Source organism: Callorhinus ursinus, unplaced genomic scaffold (genome assembly GCF_003265705.2).
Source record: "Callorhinus ursinus isolate GAN/ISIS: 27379988/994484 unplaced genomic scaffold, GSC_fseal_2.0 scaffold42, whole genome shotgun sequence".
Taxonomy (NCBI): domain Eukaryota; kingdom Metazoa; phylum Chordata; class Mammalia; order Carnivora; family Otariidae; genus Callorhinus; species Callorhinus ursinus.
This window is the reverse complement of record NW_027397104.1, coordinates 2875932-2902353: the sequence shown is the minus strand read 5'-3', so window position 1 is coordinate 2902353 and position 26422 is coordinate 2875932. Positions and strand designations below refer to the sequence as shown.

The window sequence follows — 26422 nt, the reverse complement described above, 5'->3', positions numbered from 1 at the left end:
GATGACTAAATGAAACCTAAAAAACATATGTATTTTTTTACTTTTTTTTTAAGCCACAATTTAAAATTTTTTAAGAAAAAGGAAACTTTAGGGACACCTGGGTGGCTCAGTCAGTTAAGCGGCTGCCTTGGGCTCAGGTCATTCATGATCCCAGGGTCACATGGGATCATGTCCCGCAGCAGGGAGCCTGCTTCTCCCTCTGCCTGCTCTGCCTGCCGCCCCCCCTTCTTGTGCGTTCTCTCTCTCCTTCTGACAAATAAATAAGACCTTAAAAAAAAAAAAAAAAAACTTTCAAATGCTACAATTAGTCACCCTAACAGAAAACTCTCTTCCAGTGGCTTCTCAGCCAAAACATTTGTTTTAAATATTTTTTAAGATTTTATCCATTTAGGGGCGCCGGGGTAGCTCAGTCGTTAAGCGTCTGCCTTCAGCTCAGGTCATGATCCCAGGGTCCTGGGATCCAGCCCCACATCGTGCTCCCTGCTCCGCGGGAAGCCTGCTTCTCCCTCTCCCTCTCCCACTCCCCCTGCTTGTGTTCCCTCTCTCATTGTTTCTCTCTGTCAAACAAATAAATAAAATCTTTAAAAAAAATAAAAGATTTTATCCATTTATTTGAGAGAGAGAGGCACAGCGAGAGAGAGAACACAAGCAGGGGGAGTGGGAGGTCATGATCCCCGGGTCCTGGGATCGAGCCCCGCATCGGGCTCCCAGCTCTGCGGGGAGCCTGCTTCTCCCTCTCCCACTCCCCCTGCTTGTGTTCCTTCTCTCACTGTGTCTCTCTCTGTCAAATAAATAAATAAAATCTTTAAAAAAATAAAATACACTTAGTAATGTTACACTGATAAAAACACTAAGAAGTAACCAAGCTAGAAAATCTTCATGTTGTAACATAGTAAGGATTAGTGAAGACAATAATCATTAATAAATGCTAATTCTAAGGGGTAAAATTGCATGAGGAATAGGCTATTTGCACATGGTCTCTAAGTGTCCCCACACGATTGTTTTTAAGCTGCTAGATGAAACATAGTTAAGAATAAATTAGAGGAAATGGGCAAAACCTGGACTGAATGAATCAATGTCAACTTCCTCAATGAGGGGCAGATAGCTATCACATAACTCCACCCATAATCTGAGAAATACTCAAAAGTCCTCTATGTAGTATTCCAATCAGAGATCTATAACCTGAATCTAATCATGAGGAAATTATCAAACTCCAATTGAAGAATGTTTCTTTTTAAAGATTTATCCGTTTATTTGAGAAAGAGAGCACGCAAGCATGCGAGCAGGGGGAGAGGCAGAGAGAGAGAAGCAGACTCCCTGCTGAGTGCTGGGCTTGATCCCACGAACCTGAGATCATGACCTGAGCTGAAAACAAAGAGTCGGACATTTAACCAACTGAGCCACCACCCAGAAGTCCCAAAGAATATTTTATAGAACTGGCTTATATTTTTTTCAAACTGCCAGTATTTTGGAAGACAAAGGCTAATAGCTGTTCCAGAAAAAAGAGACATGTCAAACAAAAGGTGTATGTGATTCTTTACTAGAATGGGGAAACATGCTACAAAGGACATTACCAAAATAACTGACAATGGAATAACTAAATACTGGAATAACTAAAAACAATGCATATATTAATACATGCATGCAATGTGCGTATGTATACAGATATAAAATACAGAAGAAAATAAAAGAACAAAAGTGGCACCATGCTAACAATATGGAGTGTATTAAGAGTTCTCTAAAACTACTCCTGCAACTTTGCAACAAAACCAAAATCCCATGGACAATATACCACAAAACTAGATGACAAAGTATCTCTCACAAACCTCAAAATACAAACAGATGAATAAAAACCACCCACAGATAAAGTATCTCAATCCCAGTACCCTGAGATCATGACCTAAGCCAAGATCAAGAATGGGATGCCTAACCAACTGAGACACCCAGGTGCCGCCCACCATTATCAACTCTTGAAACTAACCAGCTACGGGCTCCCATTAAGAGAAAATGACTAGTAGAATCAAAATTAAGCCACAAAGGGACGCCTGGGTGGCTCAGTTGGTTAAGCGTCTGCCTTTGGTTCGGGTCGTGATCCCAGAGTCCTGGGATCAAGCCCCGCATCAGGCTCCCTGCTCGGCGGGGAGCCTGCCTCCTCCTCTCCGTGCGGCTCCCCTTGCTTGTGCTCACTTGCTCTCTCTCTTTCTCTTTCTGACAAATGAATAAATAAAATCTTAAAAAAAAAATTAAGCCACATATACAGGAAAGAAAAGAAGGTCCACAATGGTGGAGAAGGGGCCAGGAAATCTCAGAAAGTAAGCCAATGTGATTACACAGAAAAGAAACTCTCTAGGATTTATTAAATTAATTTTATTCTAAATTACAAAAGCCACTCAGAACCATGTAGCCATCTGAAAGTCCAAGAAAACTCACAGCACATAAATATGAGCAAGAGAAAAATAAAGCTCAAATCCCATACAAACTTATTTTAAGAAAAACAGAGTAAGCAGCAAGATAATACCCCCATAACCAATGAAAACACAACAAAAAAAAAGTACCTAGAGAATAAAGCCCTGGGGAACCTGGGTGGCTCAGTTGTTAAGCGTCTGCCTTCGTCTCGGGTCATGATCCCATGATCCCCGAGTCCTGGAATCTAGCCTGGGGCTCCCTGCTCAGCGGGAAGCCTGCTTCTCTCTCTCCCTCTCCCACTCCCCCTGCTTATGTTCCCTCTCTTGCTGTGTCTGTCAAAAAAATAAATAAAATCTTTAAAAAAAAAAGAATAAAGCCCAACTGCTATCTTCTATCTCAAAACTAAAAGGCACTGAGCATGGGGTACCTGGGTGGCTCAGTCGGTTAAGTGTCTGACCGAAGGTCATGATCTCAGGGGAAAGGAGTCTGCTGCTTCTCTCTCTCTCTGTACACCCTCCCCCTGCTCATGCACTCTCTCTCTCAAATAAATATTTTAAAAAGGCACTGGGCATAAAGAAAATTATAAATACATAATATAAAAGACATAAATATGTCTTTTTCTAACTCAAATAAAATGAAGACTACACACAAAGAAGGAACACAAAAATAAACTTTTAACAGTTAATGCTTCAAGAGAAATAAAAGGTGAAAGGGTGAAATATTTTAAGTAAAAAATTTAAAAAGGAAAAATAAATAAAAACCTAAGAATTAATGACAGAAGGGGTGACCGTCTCGCTCAGCTGATAGAGCATATGACTCTTGATCTCAGGTTTGAGAGTTCAAGCCCCATGATGGGTGTAGAGATTATTTTTTTTTAAGATTTTATTTATTTATTTGACAGAGAGAGACACAGTGAGAGAGGGAACACAAGCAGGCGGGGCTGGGAGAGGGAGAAGCAGGCTTCCCACAGAGCAGGGAGCCTGATGCGGGGCTTGATCCCAGGACCCTGGGACCGTGACCTGAGCTGAAGGCAGACGCTTAACGACTGAGCCACCCAGCAGCCCATTCCAAAATAGTCTTTTTTTTTTTAAAGAAGGAAGTAACAGAGACAACAATAAAAATAAACGAAAAAGACAGTAGAAAAAAAAATCTGATTCTTTGGGGAGGGGGGAATCGACAAAACTGACAAACCTTTTAGCTAGATCAGCCAAGAAAGGAGAGAGAAGACTAAAGTCATTAAAATTAGGAATAAAATTGGGGACATCACTACCTATGTTAGAGGAATAAAAAGGATTATAAAATTCCATAAACAAATGTATGCCACAAACTGCATGACCTAGACAAAAAAAATTCCTAAAAAGATACCACTGAAACTACATCAAGAAAAATGAAAATTCTGTAACAAGTGACTGAATTAGCCATCAAAAAGTTCCCACAGGGGAGCCTGGTTGGCTCAGTCAGAAAAGCATGCGACTCTTGATCTCAGGGTCTTGAGTTCAAGTCCCATGTTGGTTGTGGAGCCAACTTAAAATAAATAAATAAAAAGTTCCCACAAAGAAAAGCCCAGGGCCAGATGGCTTCAATGGTTAAATTCTTCCCAATGATGAAGGAATTAACACGTGTACCAATTCTTTACAAATTCTTCCAAAAAATATAAAGAGAACACTTCCTAACTCATTCTACAAGGTCAGTATTATCCTGATAACCAAAATCAAAAACATCACAAGAAAAGACACCTACAGAAAAATACCACTATGGATGAAAAATCTTTCACAAAATCCTAGCAAACTGGGACACCTGGGTGGCTCAGTCATTAAGCGTCTGCCTTCAGCTCAGGTCACGATCCCAGGGTCCTGGGATCAAGCCCCGCATTGGGCTCTCTGCTCTGCGGGGAGCCTGCTTCTCCCTCTCCCACTCCCCCTGCTTGTGTTCCCTCTCTCGCTGTGTCTCTGTCAAATAAATAAAAAAAAAACCTTAAAAAAAAAATCCTAGCAAACCAGCAACATACACAAAGGATTATATAACATTACCAAGTAAGGTTTATCCCAATAATTCAAGGTTGTTTAACATCTGAACAATGTAATACATCATATTAATAAAATAACAAAACCCATGAATATTTCAGAAAACACAGAAAAAGCATTTGATAAAATCCAATATCCTGGGGCACCTGGGTGGCTCAGTCATTAAGCGTCTGCCTTCAGCTCAGGTCATGATCCCAGGATGCTGGGATCAAGCCCCGCATCCGGCTCCCTGCTCGACGGGAAGCCTGCTTCTCCCTCTTCCGCTCCCCCTGCTTGTGTACCCTCTCTCGCTGTCTCTGTCTCTCTCTGTCAAATAAATAAATAAAACCTTAAAAAAATCCAATATCCTTTCATGATAACAAGGACTCAACAAATCAGAAATAGAAGGGAACTTCCTCAACCTAATAAAGGTAACTACAAAAAACAGAGCTAACAACATACTTAACAGTGAAAGACAACTGAAAGCTTTCCCCCTAATATCAAGAACAAAACAAGGTGTCTGTTCTAACCTTTTGTACTGGAGGGTCTAATTAAAGCAATTAGACAAAGTCCTGAGGCAATTAAGCAAGGAAAGTAGGAGGATACATATATAAAGATGGAAAATGTCCAAATATACACCCTTATAATATGCATGCAAACTTCAGAAAAACTGTTATACAGGAAAGGGCCAACAACAATCTGGCAAGCAGCCATCATGAAATTCTTCATCTTTCATTACGATAAAAAAAAAGTTCCTATTACAAAAATTATTAAATCGTGAAGTGGAGCTTCAATCTTATTCCTAAGAAAGATCTTAGACATAGTAGTACAGTTCAAAACCATAGTGTCCCCTAAGCAATTTACTAACACTTTATGCTGGGTGTTAAAGGCACAGGGATCCTAACTACCAGAGGTATGTAGTGCCGAGTATATCAATCACACTGCCTCCAAGCTAGAGAGGAACCTATTTTACCACTCTAATATAGTAATGAGGGTCTAGGCTAGTGTGACTGCCATAAGAAGGAAGGGATATAACAGGAATGATGTTTTTTTCTGTCATTTTATACTTGAAGACTGAGGAAAATGACTACAACATGTGCAAACACTAGAAAACACAGTCCCCCACATTAGTTATGGGAAACCTGCAGAGTCTTAAGGGAAAAGAGGCACACAAAAAGATAAAATGAGAGTTAGAAGCAAGGTGAAAGAAATCAGCAGTACATAAAGAAAACTGCCAGAACCCAAAAAGAAGTCAGGTTATCTGCACCAAGAAAACATAGTAAAAGCCACAGAAGCTTCTGGGATGAGGGTGATGTTCTGTATCTTGAGAGGGGACTGAGTTATACAGGTACGTGCATCCAACAAAAAATAATCTGGTAACACTTAAAATGTCTCCCTACGCAAATTTCACCTTAGAAAAGGAGGGGAGGGACATAAACAAATATCAAACTCTAGTTATATATGTATGTATGCTAAAGAGCTTAGGATTAAACTTATATTGATGACTTTAATTTACCTTGAAATTCATCAAGAAAATAAGATAAAATAATGGATAGCTAGCCAGATATAATAAAACAAATATATCAAAAAGCTAATATTAGGGGGTGCCTGGGTGGCTTGGTCATTAAGCATCTGCCTTCGGCTCAGGTCATGATCCCGGGGTCCTGGGATCCAGCCCCGCATCGGGCTAACTGCTCTGTGGGGAGCCTGCTTCTCCCTCTTCTCCCTGCTTGTGCTCTCTCTTGCTATCTCTGTCTCCCTCTCTCAAATAAAATCTTAAAAAAAAACAAAAAAAAAGGTGATTTTGAGTGTATGGGTGTTCACCATACAACTCTTTTCAAAGACTCTTTGTATTTGAACATCTTCCTAACAAAATGTTAGGGGGGGAAATTTCAACATTTCACCCTGCTTCTCCCTCTTGCCTGTCACGCTTCCCCTGCTTGTGCTCTCCATCCCTCTCTCTGACAAATAAAAAAATAAAATCTTAAAAAAAAAAGAAAAAAAAGAATGTGCTTGGTTCAAGACATTTCAGACAGAAAATACAACATACAGCAATGTCACAGAGTACAAGACAAACTAAAACCAGGGACTCTGGCTGTAGTATCCTTCTGAAATGGGTATGGGATTAAAAGTAATAGGGCGGGCGGGGGTGGGGGGTGGCAGCGGAAACTGTCACTAATAATAGATGTAAAAGCAGCAATATTTAAATTTGAAAAGTGCCTGAGAACTGCCTCTGATTCCTTAATGTACACAAGTTACACACACACACACAAAAATGCTTCCCCTAACTCTATTAAACTATCTTACAAAGTATTAACAAGAAAACACTTGAATTCACAGACTTTCACTTAAGATTTTAAGAATAGTTATTAGTAATAGCATTTTGCTATAGGTAACAGTCTGGGGCTTCCACATATTTTTTACATTTTCATTTTATATTGTTTCACCTCCAAATTTCTAAAATGTAAAGTTAAGGGGCCCCTGGCTGGCTCAGTTAGTAGAGCATGCAACTCTTGATCTCAGGATCGAGTTCAAGCCCCATGTTGGGTGTGGAGCCTACTTTAAAACTACACATACAGGGCGCCTGGGTGGCTCAGTTGGTTAAGTGACTGCCTTTGGCTCAGGTCATGATCCCGGAGTCCGGGGATCGAGTCCCACATCGGGCTCCCTGCTCAGCAGGGAGTCTGCTTCTCCCTCTGACCCTCTTCCCTCTCGTGCTCTCTCTCATCCTCTCTCTCTCTCAAATAAATAAATAAAATCTTAAAAAATAAATAAATAAAACTACACATGCATAGCTAAAAATAAAAAATAAAATGTAAAGGGGTGCCTGGGTGGCTCAGTCGTTAAGCGTCTGCCTTCGGCTCAGGTCATGATCCCAGGGTCCTGGGATCGAGCCCCGCATCAGGCTCTCTGCTTAGCGGGAAGCCAGCTTCTCCCTCTTCCACTCCCCCTGCTTGTGTTCCCTCTCTCACTGTGTCTCTCTCTATCAAGTAAATAAATCTTTAAATAATAATAATAATAAAATGTAAAGTCATACATTAGGTAAATACCAATGCTAATTTATTCAGACTTAATTTTCTCTGCTTAAGTATTAGACTCAAATATTCTTTGCATTTCTCTTCAGTGATATCATCTGTATTCTTCCTAAGAGGGCCATTTAGATATAACTTCTGAAAGTGGACCTGATGCATTTAACAGATGTTTAACAACTACAGTACTGCAATACTAGCCTATCGTATTAATGAAATAAAAAGCATTTTAAATTAGAACTTTAAATATTTTTTACCTTTGGTGACTACCCTCTAGCCAAGAAAATTACGTTAAATATGCGATAAAGAAAACCCCAAACATAAATTCAACTAAGACAGGAAACTTGTCAGACAACCTCCGGGAAATGTCAAGAAATCTGTACAACTTGAAAAATCAGAGGAAAAAGCAAAATCAACTGACAATTTGAAGTTAAACAAGGTGAGTGCACCCTACCCTACAACAAACACTAGTGACATCCACCACCCAAATGTCAGGTCTTGCCAAGAAAAGCAGCATTACTTCCATTCACTTGGCTTGTAATAGGCTAAGCTACTTTCTTCTTTTTTTTTTCTAATTGTTTTAGGTAAACTCCACACCCCCTAGGGCTCAATCTCACAACCTGGAAATCAAGAGTTGCATGCTCCATGACTGAGCCAGCCAGGCGCCGCAGAGCTAAGCTACTTTCACATTGCAGAATGTGTTGACAACTTTTCTATGTAAGCCAAATATTTTTTGTTGTATCTGCCAGTGAAAAAATTTGGAGAGGGCGCCTGGGTGGCTCAGTCGGTTGGGCGACTGCCTTCGGCTCAGGTCGTGGTCCTGGAGTCCCGGGATCGAGTCCCGCATTGGGCTCCCTGCTCGGCGGGGAGTCTGCTTCTCCCTCTGACCCTCCCCCCTCTCGTGCTCTCTGTCTCTCATTCTCTCTCTCAAATAAATAAATAAAATCTTTAAAAAAAAAAAAATTTGGAGAATATAATGAAATACGATTTTTTTAATCATCCTTATGCCTACCACCCAAAGATAAACATTATTAACATAGTATACTTGTCTTTTTTTTTTTCTTGTTTTAACAGTTGTTCTATACTATAATTTTGGGTCCTGTCTCAGTTGATTAGGAGCCAGGCATTTTCCAACATAATTTCAAACAGTATTGTAATCACTTCATAATTTATGTGGAATATACAATGAATAAAGGTTAACAATTCCTTAATACAACTATACCATTTCTAATTCCTTACAACCATCCTGAAAAGTCACTTTTTTTTAAATTTATTTATGAGAGAGAGAGGGAGGGAGAGAGTGCAGCATGGGGAGGGGCAGAGGGAGAGGGGAGAAGCAGACTCCCCGCTGAGCAGGGAGCCTGCCTCTGTGGATCCCAGGACCCAAAGCGAAGGCAGACATTCAACCGACTGAGCCACCCGGGCGCCCCTCCATGTCACACTTTAAAAATCTGGAGTTCTGGGGCACCTGTGACTCAGTCGGTTAAGTGTCTGCCTTCAGCTCCGGGTTGTGATCCTAGGATCCAGGGATCGAGTCTCGCATCTGGCTCTCTGCTCAGCGGGGAGCCGGCTTCTCCCTCTGCCCCTACCTCCCACTTCTGTGCAGTCTCTCTCAAATAATAAATAAATCTTAAAAAAATAAAATAAAATAAATAAATCTTCAAAAATGCATAACCCCATTCTAATTATGAATATACCTCAAACTAAAACTGATAGTTATTCTACAAAGTAACTGGCCTATATTCTTCAAATAGGTCAATATTATGAAACAGAGGAAAGGAAGTTCCACATTAAAAATGACTGAAGAGGGGCGCCTGGGTGGCTCAGTCGTTAAGTGTCTGCCTTCGGCTCAGGTCATGATCCCAGGGCCCTGGGATCGAGCCCCGCATCGTGCTCCCTGCTCGGCGGGAAGACTGCTTCTCCCTCTCCCACTTCCCCTGCTTGTGTTCCTGCTCTGGTTGTGTCTCTGTCAAATAAGTAAAATCTTTAAAAAAAAAAAAAAAGACAAGAGAACGTACATCTGAATACAATGTATGATAAAGGACTTAATTAGCTAAAAAAAGAACATTATTGAGACAACTGGGACTATAGTAATATAGTCCGTAGATTACAGGAGTTGATTTCCTGATTTTTTAACAACTGTTCTGTAATTATGACCTTGACAAAAAACATAATGAAGTACTCAGATGTGGTATTCACCACATCTACAACTTACTCTCAAAAGGTTGTGGGGGAAAACCGTATGTAGTTTCTTTTTTGTAGGAAGGAGAAAAATATAAACATGGTAAAAATGTTAGTATCTGGGAGATCTGGATGAAGGATATTCAGGAATTATGTGTACTATTCTTATTTAACTCTCAAAGCATGTTTTTGGGGGGGGTTTTCTTTTTAAGTGAGGTTCAAAGAGACTTAAGTAATTCATCTAGTTGGTAAAGCGACAGACCCACTTTATTCAGAATCTAAGAGTTAATGGTCTTCTGTTTTACATCCTTCTGCTTTTGATAGAGGTGTCCTGAGATAACCTACCTTTGGACATTTAGAATTGGGCAACAAACATCTTACAGAATAAAGCGCTATCCTCACCCCCAGTTTAAGGTTGCTTCCTTAGGAAATACTTCCTAGAATGAGATTCATGCATAAATGAACATGAACAATGTTATTTATACTGCTTTTTTGAGAAATTCTCACCATACTTTTTTCAAAAGGAAAACTAGGAATCTAAGGGTCTAAGAATCCTTCCCACAGTTCAGTGGGCAGTTTTTATCTAATTACATAAAATGAGCCATCCCCAAAGTGCCCATGGAAAACTATTAGTGACAACAACCCTTGAGAGGAAGAGAGCCCTCCCTCCTCCAGTCTGGAGACTGATTCACTGGAAATCAGCCCAAGGACTCTACTTGGGTGGGAGATAGAAAAATTTACATTCCCAACATTTCATTTGGCCCTCTTTAAAAGATTACACTTTTTTTTTCTTTTTTAGTTTTTTTTTAAAGATGTTACTTATTTATCTGAGAGAGAGAGAATAAGCAGGGACAAGAGGGAGAAGCAGGTTCCCTGCTGAGCAGGGAGGCCGATGGTGGGCTCCACCCCAAACCCTGGGATCATGACCCGAACCAAAGAGAGACGCTTAACCAACTGAGCCACCCAGCAACCCTAAAAGATTACACTTAAAGAAAAAAAAAAAAAAGATTTTTATTCTGAAGTAAACTCTACACCCAGTGTGTTGCTTAAACCTACAATGTGAGATCAAGAGTCGCACGCTCCACCAACTGAGCCAGCGAGGCACCCCTAAAAGATTACACTTTTAATCTTGACTGATTGGATAAACAGCAAAATGTTGTTTTAATTTATATTTGATTATAAACAAGGTTGCACCTATGATTACTCATAACTTGTATTTCTTTTTTGATAAGAAAATGTTTCATGAATAGGGCCTCCTGGGTGGCTCAGTCGATAAGCATCTGATTTCGGCTCAGGTCATGATCCCAGGGTCCTGAGATCGAGCCCCGCATAGGGCTCCTGCTCCACGGGAAGCCTGCTTCTCCCTCTCCCACTCCTCCTGCTTGTGTTCCCTCCCTCACTGTGTCTCTCTGTCAAATAAATAAATAAAATCTTAAAAAAAAAAAGTTTCATGAATAGCCTCTTAATCATTCACCTATAAGAGGGCCTAGTATAAAACGTTAAAATTTTTCCAACAAGAGGTAGTCTTTCATATCAGTTGTGAATAATTATCTATCGGGGTAAATGTATTTAGGAATAAACACTGAACAGTAGAGTTTTAAGTCTATGGATAGAAGCAAAATTTAAGGCTAACCTTATACAGAAAAATGTAAAGGAACAACAGAGTCTACGCTCTCTGTCTCCCTTAACATCAACAGAGCACTTGGTTATGACTGAATATAAAAAAGTACTTGTAGGGGCGCCTGGGTGGCTCAGATGGTTGGGCGTCTGCTTTCAGCTCGGGTCATGATCCCGGGGTCCTGGGATTGAGTCCCGCATCGGGCTTCCTGCTCCTTGGGAGCCTGCTTCTCCCTCTGCTTCTCTCTCTCTCTCTCTCTCTCTCTCTCTCTCTCTCTCTGTCTCTCATGAATAAATAAAATCTCATGAATAAATAAATAAAATCTCATGAATAAATAAATAAAATCTTTAAAAAAAAACTACTTGTAATCAGCTGTCAAAGTATAGTCAAATCATCAATCTGAAATTTATGACGGGCTTCTGAAAAAAGGTTTGCAAATCTAGTCAAAAACATGTATAAAATGTTCGATTTTGGGGGCACCTGGGTGGCTCAGTTGGTTAAGTGTCTGCCTTCGGCTCTGGTCATGATACTGGAGTCCCGGGATCGAGTCCTGCATCGGGCTCCCTGCTGGGCGGGGTCTGCTGCTCCCTCTGACCCTTGCCCTCATGCTCTCACTCTCATTCTCTCTCAAATAAATAAAATCTTTAAAAAGGAAATGAATAAAAACAAGATTCAAAATCCTAAGGTATCCAACAAAGGAGAATATGTGCTCCCTAATTAACGTAACTCTACACAAGAGTTCCACAAAAACTTACCTGTACTACTTGTTTCTGTAGTTGTGATGCCTGTGTCGCTGAAATTTGTGTTTTTTCCCGAGCACCTCGGGAACGGTCACTGCTCACCGAAGTCATCATATACAGTATATACAAAATAACGTATGTACAAAATAGAAAATCTGCAAGAAAGCAGGCATGGTAGTAAGCAAAACTTCCAAATCATAGTAAAAGATAATAATAAAATTCAGGAATAAGGAGAAAACACAAGACAAAACATAACAGCTCTCTAAAACAGAAATTCTCAGGGCAACTGGGTGGCTGAGTGGGTTAAGCTTCTGCCTTCGGCTCAGGTCATGATCCCAGGGTCCTGGGATTGAGCCCCGCTGCAGGCTCCCTGCTCATCGGGGAGTCTGCTTCTCCCTCTCTCTCTCCCTCTGCCTCTGCCCCTGTGTATGCTCTTTTTCTCTCAAATAAATAAAATCTTTAAAACAAAAACAAAACAAAAACACCACAATTCTCAAGAAACAACCCATTAGGATTTTACATTTTCCTAGTAACAATTAAGCTAATTTTACTAATGCAATCTAAAAGTCTATGGTTGGGGCACCTGGCTGACTCAGACAGTGGAGTGTGCAACTCTTAGTCTCGGGGTTATGAGTTTGAGTCCCATACTGGGTGCAGAGATTACTTAAAAACAGTATCTCAGAGGTGCCTGGGTGGCTCAGTCAGTTAAGTGTCTGCCTTTGGCTCAGGTCACAATCTCAGGATCCTAGGATCAAGCCGTGCCATCAGGCTCCCTACTCAGTGAGGAGTCTGCCTCTCTCCCAGCTCATGCGCTCTCTTTCAAATAAAAACAAAAAATAAAATCTTAGGGGCGCCTGGGTGGTGCAGTCAGTTAAGCATCTGAGTTTTTATTTCAGTTCGGGTCGTGATATCAGGGTCACGAAATTGAGCCCCATGTGGGACTTCATGCTCAGCACACAGTCTGCTTAAAACTCTCTCTCTCCCTTCCCCCCCTCCCCGCCCACACTCTCACTTGCGCTCTAAAATAAATCTTTTTAAAAAATAAAATTAGGGGCGCCTGGGTGGCTCAGTCGTTAAGCATCTGCCTCCGGCTCAGGTCATGATCCCAGCATCCTGGGATCGAGCCCCACATCGGGGGTCCCTGCTCCGCGGGAAGCCTGTTTCTCCCTCTCCCACTCCCCCTGCTTGTGTTCCCTCTCTCGCTGTGTCTCTGTCAGATAAATAAATAAAATCTTAAAAAAATTAAATTAAATTAAATTAAATTAAATTAAATTAAATTAAAAGGGCGCCTGGGTGGCTCAGTCGGTTAAGCGTCTGCCTTTGGCTCAGGTCATGATCCCAGGGTCCTGGGATCGAGTTCCACATCGGGCTCCCCGCTCCCCAGGGAGCCTGCTTCTCTCTGCCTCTGCCTTTCTCTGTGTATCTCATGAAAAATCAAAATCTTTAAAAAATAGGGGCACCTGGGTGGCTCAGTCGTTAAACATCTGCCTTCAGCTCAGGTCATGATCCCAGGGCCCTGGGATCGAGCCCCTCATCGGGCTCCCTGCTCCACAGGAAGGCTGCTTCTCCCTCTCCCGCTCCCCCTGCTTATGTTCCCTCTCTCACTGTGTCTCTGTCAAATAAATAAATAAAATCTGTAAAAAAAATCTTTAAAAAATAATAGAAAAATAAAATCTTAAAAATAAAGAAATAAAAGTCTATGGTTTATGAATATAGCAATTCTAACCAAAAATCTCAAATATCACCAATTGTTCTTTTTTTTTTTTTAAAGATTTTATTTATTTATTTATTTGTGAGAGAGAGAATGAGAGATAGACAGCACGAGAGGGAAGAGGGTCGGAGGGAGAAGCAGACTCCCTGCTGAGCAGGGAACCCGATGTGGGACTCGATCCTGGGACTCCAGGATCATGACCTGAGCCGAAGGCAGTCGCTCAACCAACTGAGCCACCCAGGTGCCCATCACCAATTGTTCTTAACCAGTATTTATTTTACCATTATTTTTTTTAAAGATTTTATTTATTCATTTGAGACACAGAGATACAGAGAGACAAACAGAGCATGAGTGGGGGAGAGGCATAAGCAGGCTTCCCGCTGAGCAGGGAGCCTGACACGGGGCTTGATCGCAGGTCCCTGGGATCATGACCTGAGCCAAAGGCAGATGCTTAATGACTGAGCCACTCAGGCACCCTGTACAATAAGAATTAAAAATAGAAATTAGGGGTACCTGGGTGGCTCAGTGAGCTGGGCGTCTGCCTTCATGATCTAGGGGTCCTGGGATGGAGCCCCACCATCTGGCTTTCTGCTCTGCAGGGAGTCTGCTTCTCTCTCTCCCTCTGCCCCTCCCCCAACTCATGTTCTCTCTCTCTCAAATAAGTAAAATCTTTAAGAAAATAGATAGGGTGCCTGGGAGGCTCAGTAAGTGAAGCATCTGCCTTTAGCTCAGGTCATGATCCCAGGGTCCTGGGATCGAGTCCCGCATCAGGCTCCCTGCTCACTGGGAAGTCTGCTTCTCCCTCCACCCCTCACCCCTGCTCATGATCTCTCTCTCTCTCATGCTCTCTATAATAAAATCCTTAAAAACCAATCAATCAATAAAAATAAAAACAGGAATTAAGGGCGCCTGGGTGGCTCAGTTGGTTAAGCGACTGCCTTCGGCTCAGGTCATGATCCTGGAGTCCCGGGATCGAGTCCCACATCGGGCTCCCTGCTCAGCAGAGAGTCTGCTTCTCCTTCTCACCCTCCTCCCTCTCATGCTCTCTGTCTCTCATTCTCTCTCTCAAATAAATAAATAAAATCTTTAAAATAAAAAAAAAAAAAACAGGAATTAAATTTTGGACAGGATGCAGAGAAACTGTAACCCTTGTATACTGCTAGTGGAAATGTAAAATGGAACAGCCAGTACAGAAAACAGTATAGCAACCTCAAAAAAAAAAAAAATTATCTCATTTAGCAATTCCACTTCTGAGCAATTCCACTTCTGAGCAATTCCACTTCTGAGAAAAAAAAAAAACTGAAAGCGGGGTCTCAATGAGGTATTTGTATACCCATGTTCATAGCACTACTATACCCAATAGCTAAAAAGTGAAAGCAACCCAAGTCTCTACCAAGAGATAAGTGGATAAGCAAAATGTAGCATATACATAAGAGGCTGAGTAATATTCTATTTTTTTTTTTTTTTTTTTTTTTAGTTTTTATGTGGGGCTTGAACTCACAACCCTGAGATCAAGAGTCACACGTTCCACCAACTGAGCCAGCCAGGCACCCCTATTATTCAGCCTTAAGAAGGAAGAAAATTCGGGCACCTGGGTGGCTCAGTTGGTTAAGCATATGTCTTCAGCTCAGGTCATGATTCCAAGGTCCTGGGATCAAGTCCCGCCTCGGGCTCCCTGCTCCTTGGGAGCCTGCTTTTCCCTCTGCCCCCCCCCCCGTCTCTCATGAATAAATAAAATCTTTGAAGAAAAAAAAGATTTTTTTTTTAGTAGGCTCTACACCTAACATGGGACTTGAACTCATGACCTGGAGATAGATCCAAAGGCTGAACCAGCCAGGTGTCCCAAAAAAGAAGAAAATTCTGACACATGCTATATATGGATGAACCAGGAGCATTACGCTAAGTAAAATAAGCCAGTCACAAAAGGACAAATACTCCATGACTCTACTTATATGAGTTACCTACAATAGTCAAATTCAAAGATTTATTTATAAGAGAGAGAAAGAGCACAAGTGAGTGAGAGTGAGCACTGGGGAGGAGTAGAGGAGAGGGAGAGAGTCTCAAGCAGATACCACACTGAGTGCAACCCTTAGGGTCCTGACTTAAGCCGAAACCAAGTTTCATACACTTAACCAACTGTGTCCCCCAGGCGCCCCTACAATAAGTCAAATTCATAGTCAAGGGGCACCTGGGTGGCACAGTCGGTTAGGTGTCCAGCTCTTGGTTTTGGTTCAGGTTGTGATCTCAGGACCCTAAGATTCAGGCTCTGCACTCAATGCAGAGTCTGCTTGGGATTCTCTCTCTCCTCTCCCTGTGCCCCCCTTGTACCCCCCCATTAACTCCCTCTCAAATAAATAAATCTTAGGGGCATTTGTGTGGCTCAAGTCAGTTAAGCATCTGCCTTCAGATGGTGACCCGGAGGTGCTGGGATCGAGCCCACATCGGGCTCTCTGCTCAATGGGGAGCCTGCTTCTCCCTCTCCACTCTGCCCTTCCCCTGCTTGTGCTCGTTCTCTTTCAAATAAATAAATAAAATCTATTAAAAACAAATTAAATAAATAAATCTTTTTAAAAATTCATAGTCGGGGCACCTGGGTGGCTCAGTTGGTTAAGCAACTGCCTTCGGCTCAGGTCATGATCCTGGAGTCCCGGGATCGAGTCCCGCATTGGGCTCCCTGCTCGGCAGGGAGTCTGCTTCTCCCTCTGACCCTCCCCCCCCATACTCTCTCTCTCTCAAAATAAATAAAATCTAAAAAAAATTTTTTTGAAGTATAAATAAAAATTCATAGTCAAATCTGAAAGTGGTCACCCAGGGGCTGAGAGTTGGAGGGACTGGGGAGTTCTGCTTAATGGTTTTGGAATTTCTGGGAAGATAAAAAGTTCTAAAGAAAGATGGTAGTGCTGATCACAAAACCATCTGAACGTACTTAATTCCAGAGAAATGTACACTTAAAAGCTGTTAAAAAAGCCAATTTTATTTTGTATATTTTACCCCAATTTTAAAAAACAATGCAGCAATGCCTTAAAAGTTTCATTTCCAAGTTCAAATTCTACACTCGGCAAAAATACCAAATGGGACATCTGGCTAGCTCAATCAGTAGAGCATGTGACTCTTGATCTTGGGGCTATGGGTTCCAGCCCCACAATGAGTGCAGTAATTACTTAAAAATAAAACCTAAGGGTGCATGGGTAGTTCAGTCAGTTAAGCATCTGCCTTCGGCTCAGATCATGATCCTGCAGTCCCGGGGTCAAGCCCCTCACAGGGCTCCCTGCTCAGCAGGGAGTCTGCTTCTCCCTCTGCCCCTCACCTCACTTGTGCTCTCACTCACGCACATGCTCTCTTCTCTCTCTCATATAAATAAAATCTTTCAAAAAATAAATAAAATCTAAAAAAAATGGGGATGCCTGGCTGGCTCAGTTTATAGAACAAACAAATCTTAAGAGTCATGAGTTCAAGCCCACATTGGGCAAGGAGCTTACTTTTAAAAAAATAAATAATAGGGGTGCCTGGGTGGCTCAGGTAGTTAAGCATCTGCCTTTGGTTCAGGTCATGATCCCAAGGTCCTGGGATGGAGCCCTGCTTCGGGCTCCCTGCTCAGTGGGAAACCTGCTTCTCCCTCTCCCTTTGCCAGTCCCCATGCTTGTGCTCACTGTTTCTCTCTCTGTCAAATAAATAAATAAAATTAATAATAAATGTTTAAAAAAAATACCAATCAAGGGGCACCTGGGTGGCACAGTTAGTTGAGCATCCAACTCTTGGTTTCAGCTCAGGTTGTGATCTCAGGGTCATGGGATCAAACCCTGCATAGGTCTCTGTGTGGAGTCTGCCTAAGACTCTCTCCCCCCTCTCTCTGTGTCCCTCCCTTCTGCTCTCTTTCTCTCACCAGACCTTAAAAAAAATTTCTTTTAATGGGGCACATGGGTGGCTCTGTCAGTTGAGCATCTGACTCTTGATTTCAGCTCAGGTCATCATCTAGGGGTTGTGGGATAGAACCCTGTGTTGGGGTCCACGCTGAGCACTGAGTCAGCTTGGGATTCTCTTGCTCCCTCTATCTCTGCCCCTCCATCCCCACTTGCATGAATGCACTTTCTCAAAAATAAATCAGTATTTTTAAATGCCATAAAAAATTTAAAATGCCAATCAGGGGCGCCTGGGTGGCTCAGTCGGTTAAGCTTCCAACTCTTGATTTCAGCTCAGGTCATGAGATCAAGCCCCACATTGGGCTCTGTGCTCAGCGGGGAGTCAGCTTGAGATTCTTTCCTCTCCCTTTGTCCCTGCCCCTGCACACTCACTCCCTCTCTCTCTCTACAAATAAAATCTAAAAAAAAAAAAGTACCTATCAATTTAAAGACAAAACCAAGTTGTGTACACATATGCAATAGCTCAGAAAATCAAGACACTCCAGGAACAAACCAACCAAAAACAAAAGAACAAACCAAGGAGAAGCTATTTACAATTAACAGCATGAATTACCTACCAATATCCATTCACAACATACTATTTCTCCCTTGCGATCCTCTTGTGAAGAGGGCAAAAAGCTAAATACATAATTTCACAGCCTCCCTTGCAACTTGGAATGACCATGGGTCACTTTCCTGAAAAACCATCTGAATATTCATAGCACCTTTACTCAGTCCCCTAAAACTGAAAATAAGCAAATGTCCTTCAAAGGTTGAATTATGTGGAGCACAACCATACGGTTGAATATTACTCAGCAATAAAAAAGAATGAAGTATTAATAAACACAACAGAGATAAACCTCAAATATATTAAGTGAAAGAATCCAGCCTCAAATTCATTATGATTCAATAGTATTCTATTTTATTTTGACATTATGGAAAAGACAAAACTATAGTGATAGAAAACAGATGACTGGTTACCAAGAACAGGGCTGGGGGGATAACAAAGGGGTGCAACAGGGTCCAACACAGGAGAAGGATCACCCCAATGACAGTGAAAAAAGATCAAGAAGACAGCTATTAGGAGGCCTATGAAGAAATGAATTCTAATCGGAGGAAAGAGGGCAACCAAAGAGATGCCTCCAAGAAAATGTTTTTGAGAACGCTTAGAAGTTAATTTGCACATACAAAAGAAAGTATAGAGGTTAATCAGTGGTGGGTACCTAGAAAACGAAGGACTGTGGAAAAAAACAATTGTTAATTAAAAAAAAAAAGGTGCAACATGGCTCAACTATAACATTTATATTGTTATAATAATATGGACAGTGAATACTGATCTAACCAAAAATCACTATATAATACTGGGAGGATAGAAGAGAAGAAAGTGTCGATATAAACTGTTGAAATTGACAGCTTCTGGAGAGTGAGATTCAGGAATAACTCCAAACAAGGTGAAGGACTACTGTAGACATACCGAAAATGTTGAAAACAACAAAATGTTTTATTGAAATTTACTATGTGCTGACTACCAAGTTAAATATTTTATATACATTACTCCCAGTAATCCTCAACACACTACAGAACTTGGCATAATCCCCATTTTTAAGAATCAGAAATAAAACTTGAGGGAAGCTTAGGTGGCTCAGTTGGTTGAGCATTCGACTCTTGATTTCTGCTCAGGTCACGACTTCAGGGTCATGAGATCGAGCCCCACCTCCAGCTCTGTGCTCAATGTCGAATCTGCTTGTCCCTCTCCATCTGCTCCTACAAGTGCTCGCATACTCTATCTCTAAAATAAATAAACAAAATCTTAAAAAAAAAAAAAAAGCAAGCTAAGAAAGGTTCTACATAGACCATTAAGATGTAATACAGGGAGTCCTAACTGCTTATTTCCTGGGGTACAGAGCCTACAAACCATACTACATACTATATTATGAAATGAAATAACCATTGCCTTCATAATCCTAAACTAGGAAAACAGTGGCAAGAGGACAGGCTGGAAGAGACAAAACTCTTAACTATGAAAACAAGACACACAGCAACAAGCTCCGAAGTCCATCTGTACCACACCTAACCACCTCCCTAACTTTTCAGGACAGTCATATACACTCAGAAAAATAGCAATGTTGAACAACATTATCATTTAAGATAACATGGAGGAGCGCCTGGATGGCTCAGTCAGTTAAGTGTCTGCCTTCTGCTCAGGTAATGATCCCAGGGTCCTGGGATCAAGTCCCACATTGGACTCCCTGCTCACAAGAGGTCTGCTTCTCACTCTCTTCCCTGCTTGTGCTCTCTCTCTAATAAGTAAATAAAATCTTAAAAAATAAAATAACATGATAGTAAAATCTGTTAAATTTCAAGAATTTTAAATCACTGAATGGAATGTCCATTGAGACTCCAACTAGGTCTTCACTGGTGACCACTACCAATACAGCCTCAATAAAAAAAAGTGATGAGGAAAAAGCCAAGATAAGTGAGGAAGAGAGACAGCAAACTAAGCATACTTGAACGACGTGGTAGCTAGGAGATAGAGATCATCAAAGGAGAGTTTGCAAGGATGAAGAACACCGGGGCGCCTGGGTGACTCAGTCATTTTAAGTGTCGCCTTCAGTTCAGGTCATGATCCTGAAGATCCAGGATCGAGCCCCACGTTGGGCTCCCCGCTCAGTGGGGAGTCTGCGTCTGCCTCTGACCCTCCCCCCTCTTGTGCTCTCCTCAAATAAATAAAATCGGGAAAAAAAAAAAGGATGAAGAACACTGATCAAGTCTAATATATGGACCATATATTAGACTTGATCAGTGTTCTTCATCCTTTTTTTTTTTCCCCCACAGTCCTTCGTTTTCTAGGTACCCACCACTGATTAACTGGGGCCGAACATGGGAGGTACACACAATTTAATACATACATATTTACTGAAAAAAAGAGACCTGGGGCACCTGGCTGGCTCACTGTGTAGAACATGCAAGTCCTGACCTCCAGGTCGTGACTTTGCACCTGAAGTTGGGTGCAGAGATTACTAAAAAAAAAAAAAAAAAAAAAAAAATTAAAAAAGAGAGGGGGCGCCTGGGTGGCTCAGTCAGTTAAGCAACTGCCTTTAGCTCAGATAATGACCTCCAGGTCCTGGGATGGAGCCCTGCCGTGTCCTGGGCTCCCTGCTCAGCAAGAAACCTACTTCTCCCTCTTCCTCTGCCCCCTACCCCCCTACATGTGCTCTCTCTCAAAAAAATGAATTAAAAAATCTTTTTTAAAAATTTAAATAAAAAAGAGAGACACCTATGCATGGGCTGAAGAGAGATAACTGAGAGGCAATACATTTGAGACAGGAGTGAAGGAAAATGATACACTTGGAGAAGAAGAGGAATCCGTCACCATGCCCAGCAGAATGAAGAAAAAGAGAGGCATAAGAGCAGCTATATTTTTATGATTAGGAGAGATAGTCAACACTGTTGTATTGGTCTTTAATTTTTTAGTAAAATAGACAAAAACATCTGCAGAGAAGGAATACCAGATGGGGGGTGGGTAGAGGAATATAAGAAAATGGCAAAGGTTTGTGACTACTACTAAGGTGAATATAAGGGGAAATCAACAGAAAACAAGTAAAAAGAACTGAAGAGTGACACAGAGGATCCCAAGTGAAAGCAGAAATCCTGAATATACATATAGTGCCGTTAATCCACATGTTAACCATGAAAGCAAATCAAACATCAGAAATTCATAATCACAATTTAACTGAATAATCAAGGGAGATGTGGGTTAAGATGAATAAATCCCTTGTTGAAATATCCACAAGGGATGCCTGGGTGGCTGAGTCGGTTAAGCGTCTGCCTTCAGCTCCGGGCATGATCCCAGAGTCCTGGGATCGAGTCCCACATCCAGCTCCTTGCTCAGCGGGAAGCCTGTTTCTCCCTCCGCCTGCCACTCCCCCTGCTGCTTGTGCACTCTCTCACTGACAAATAAAATTTAAGTTTACCATGTGTAACTGAAAAACCCCACAAAATAAAAGAATTTGGATTTTAAACAAGAGTCCATTTATTCGGGGCGCCTGGGTGGCTCAGTTGGTTAAGCGTCTGCCTTCAGCTCAGGTCATGATCCCAGGGTCCTGGGATCGAGCCCCGCATCGGGTTCCCTGCTCCGTGGGGAGCCTGCTTCTCCCTCTCCCACTCCCCGCTTGTGTTCCCTCTGGCTCTCTGTCAAATAAATAAATAAAATATTTTTTAAAAAAAAAGAGTCCATTTATTCAAGGCATAGATGATGTCACCAGGTGAAGAAGAGCCGCTCATACCTACATCTAACACTAGGGCCCTTTCCAATAAGCTTCAATAAATTTGAAAATATCTTTCTTTTTTTTTAAAGATTTTATTTATTTGAAAATATCTTTCCTAAAGAAGGCTCTCCAGCTTATTACAATCCTAGCTGCAAGAATCACAATCTAACTAAAGGTAAAAATAACACGTTTAAATAATATATTTTTTTTAAGATTTTATTTATTTACTTGAGAGAGAGAGAGCGCGAGAGTTGAGCACAGAGGGAGAGGGAGAAACAGACTCCCCGCTGAGCAGAGAGCCTGATGCGGTGCTTGATCCCAGGACTCCAAGAACATGACCTAAGCCAAAGGCAGACGCTTAACCCAGTGAGCCACCCAGGCGCCCCTTAAATAATGTTTTTCATTAAATATGTGTTTCATTCTGGGTGCCTGGGTGGCTCAAGTCGGTTAAGTGTCTGCCTTTGGCTCAAGTCATGATCCCAGGGTCCTGGGATTGAGCCCCCCATTGGGCTCCCTGCTCAGTGGGGAGCCTGGCTTCTCCCTCTCCTTCTGCCCCTCCCCCCCATTCGTGCTCACGCTCTCTCAAATAAATAAAATCTTAAAAAAAAAAAAAAAAAGATGTGTTTCATTCTAGTATTTTGAGTCTCATTAAACCTTCTGGGTCATTAAGTACTTAGACAATTTGGTGAAAAGTATGGACTCTTCCCCCAGAAAAACACATATGCATGCACAATTCTAGCTTATGAAAATTTCAGTAGGTTTAGATCTCTCATACCCTTCCCCAAAGCAACAGGCAACCCCACTCCACCACCCCCCCAATGTCCACGGATGCCCAGGCTAAAAACCATGCTCTAAAAATCAGAAGTACTCTCATGGCCCCTGGCTGGCTCAGTCAGAACATGTGACTGCTTATCTCTGGGTTGGGAGTTCGAGATCCACGTTGGGGGTAGAGACTGCTTAAAAAAAAAAAAGTTTAGGGGAGCCTGGGTGGCTCAGTCGTTAAGTGTCTGCCTTCGGCTCAGGTAACAGTCCCAGGGTCCTGGGATCAAGTCCAGCATCGGGCTCCATGCTCAGCAAGGAGTATGCTTCTCCCTCTGCCCCAACCCCTGCGCATGCTCACTCACGTTTGCTCTCACAAAAATAATCTTTTAAATAAAATAAAAAATAAATCTTGGGCGCCTGGGTGGCTCAGCTGGTTAAGCGACTGCCTTCAGCTCAGGTCATGATCCTGGAGTCCCGGGATCAAGTCCCGCATCGGGCTCCCTGCTCGGCAGGGAGTCTGCTTCTCCCTCTGACCCTCTTCCCTCTCGTGCTCTCTATCTCTCATTCTCTCTCTCTCAAATAAATAAAATCTTTAAAAAAATAAAATAAAATAATAAAGGTGAACATGTATATACCCTATGATTTAGCAATTCCACTTCCTGGCTTATACCCCCTCCCCAAGATATATATACCTCTAGCATATCTGTACCAAAAAACATGTCACTAGTATGTTCAAGGCAACAATCCAAACACCATCTTCAATATATTCCTACCAAGGAATAGTATAAAGCAGTGAAAATGGATAATAGCCGTATACATGTTGGCGAGTCTCAGTAACATACTCTAAGGGAAAATGAAAAAGAAAACACAGTGACTGAGGAATATACATACTATGGTTACATTAATACTCAAGAAGCATAAATAATTATCATTAATTTTGTTTGTTAAAAGGTGTTAAAATTATAAGGAAAAGCAACGAAAGGATAAACTCAAAATTCTGGATGGGGGTTCACTTTACCTAATTCACAGGTTGGGATTGGGAAGGAGCAGACCATGAATTTCAAAAGATTTTTTTCTTAACTAGGTCATGGTACATGAAATTTTTTTTTGTTCTTCATATTTATGTATTTTATAAATGTTGATCATTGATTATACACTTCTTCACATAAAATGTCTGAAGTCAACACGTTACAATCACCAATATCTAAGTATTCTAGTCTATATACTCAATATTTGATAAAAACTTAAAGTAATGTATACTTGAAAAACAATCAATCAGAAAAGAACAATCTGCCCTAATAAACAAATATGTAAAATTAAAATGCAAAGTTTCATGATTATTTTCATTTCTGGCCTCGTGACCCAGAAGTATAAAGACAAATAGTTCAAATAGAATAGATCACACTAACAAGCCCTTAAGTTTCTATCAAAGTCCATTTAAAATATTCCACAAGAGGCTACAGATTTCTAGTTGTATTTCCTAAGGCTTTAAGCGTCTGCCTTCAGCTCAGGTCATGATCCCAGGGTCATGGGTTCAAGCCCCGCATCAGGCTCCCTGCTCCGCGGGAAGCCTGCTTCTCCCTCTCCCACTCCCCCCGTTCGTGTTCCCTCTCTCGCTGTCTGTCAAATAAATAAATAAAATCTTTAAAAATAAATAAATAAATAGATAAATAAAACAGTACTTATATACAGTATGTATTTTAGTTTACTCTCATTTTTTCTAAATTTAAATTTCCTTCCTAATCATAATACCATAAATGAGACCAGACATTCATCTTGTTTTGTTCCTTTCACTACTCAGTAGCTACCAATATAAGAGATATTTGTTAAGTGTGTTGAAATAACATGCTACAGATGCTGGTAACTTTTAGAAATTAAGAATGATCTAAGAAAGAACAAATCCTAGCAGAGCCAATGATTCCAAAAAGAACAATAAATGGAATTCTATTTTCCAGAACAATCAGTTATAGAGACCTCAAAACAAGCTTTCCTATGATGTGGAACAATGTTCCCCTAACTGTAAATCTTACAGATCTCAGGTTAATGAAATGACACTATACTAGCATTTCTAGATATCTTTTTGACCTGTGTATCTTTTCTTAAAGAGCCACCCAAGTGCCCCTTGACCTGTGTATCTTAAAATAGAGGAGACTAACTGAAATTCAGTGTACGAATTCAGGCATCCACAAGAAAAATTATGCTCCTGAAAACTATTTTAGCTAAAAAAAGGTCTGACAAACTTCTTCTAAGTTAGCTATCCTAGTATTATTTACTTATTTTTTCAATAGGTCCTCTGTCAACTGGAATGCTTTAGATAAAAGCCACAGACATATTACTACACTGCCTTTTACATAAACTAGAATAATAAATAACCAATTAAAAAGAACATATCACATGCCAAATATTCTGATTTAAAACTTAATATATTGGGTTTTTTTTTTTTTTTAAGATTTACTATTTGAGATAGAGTGCGTGCACACGTGCGTGTGCGGGGCGGGGGGGGCAGAGGGAGAGGGAGAGGATCTCAAGCAGACTCCCCAATGAGCCATCGCACAACCCTCAGATCATGACCTGAGCCAAAATCAAGAGTCAGACACTTAACCGAGCCACCCAGGTGCCCTAAAACTTACTGTATTTGAATCTGTCTCTCTGTCAGTATCAGTACACATTTTGAATCTTTTTTCTGAGTTTAGCCATTTTGATAGTTTGCTGGTTTGGGTTTACTGTTTTGGTTGTATTATATGGAACAAGGTTAACTGTTTTGCCATGATTATTTTTAGAGCTTTCTCCGAGTTCAGTGTTCTCCAATATGAATAAATACACATGAACAAATACACTTTAACTATAAAGTACCAACACATGTTAAAACATATTAATATTTCTGGGACACCTGGGTGGCTCAGTCAGTTAAGCATCTGCCTTCGGCTCAGGTCACGATACCAGGGTCCTGGGATCGAGTCCCGCATTGAGCTCCTTGCTCACTGGGGAGCCTGCTTCTCCCTTTGCCTGCCACTCCCCATACTTAGGCTCTCGCTCTCTCTCTGACAAATAAAACCTTTAAAATTTATATATATCCATATATATACACACACACACATACATATATATTAGTCTTTCTGAAATAAAGGGATTACTTGATTATTTCTAAAATCACCTCTGAGCACTATGTAATTCTATCTGAAGCACCTAAAGTTAAACATCCAATCAAAATCTGAGTGGTGTTCCTAGAGTAAAACTTTAACAAAAAAAGTCATTTTTAGTTTACATAGATTTCCAGTTACTTTTCTACTGAAGAACCTTTTCTCATTCATCTTTTGAAATATTTATATCCCTATGCTCTCATTTATGAAAATAAACTAGGTACATTAAATATAACAAAATAAGAATTTCTTCTTACAGGAGTGCCATCTGGTGATAAAAATCTGCATGTACAGAAATAAACTTAAGCTAAGTGGAATGGATACTAAGATTGAGTTTTCTGACTTCCAAAAACAGACTTTAAATCTTAACAGCCTTGCTATTACAGCCAAACATTTGATATAATGTACCTGAGTACTCATTTGTCAATCAGGAAAACCATAAACTGGGCGCCTGGGTGGCTCAGTTGGTTAAGCGACTGCCTTCGGCTCAGGTCATGATCCTGGAGTCCTGGGATCGAGTCCCACGTCGGGCTCCCTGCTCAACGGGGAGTCTGCTTCTCCCTCTGACCCTCCCCTCTCTCATGCTCTCTCTCTCTCTCTCTCTCTCTCTCTCTCATTCTCTCTCTCAAATAAATAAACAAATAAAATCTTTAAAAAAAAAAAAA

At 41.1% G+C, this 26422-nt stretch overlaps 1 protein-coding gene across 4 annotated transcripts in view; it reads right to left on the bottom strand.

The window, feature by feature from the left end:
- The window catches only part of UBAP2 (ubiquitin associated protein 2), a 165609-nt gene that overhangs the window by 115095 nt on the left and 24092 nt on the right, over positions 1-26422 (bottom strand). For all 4 annotated transcript variants that reach the window (XM_073881453.1, XM_025852871.2, XM_025852872.2 and 1 more), the window contains exon 2: positions 11993-12132. In XM_073881453.1, coding sequence (XP_073737554.1) covers positions 11993-12091 — 99 coding nt within the window. In that variant the 5' untranslated portion in view covers positions 12092-12132. The remainder of the gene's footprint in view (positions 1-11992; positions 12133-26422) is intronic.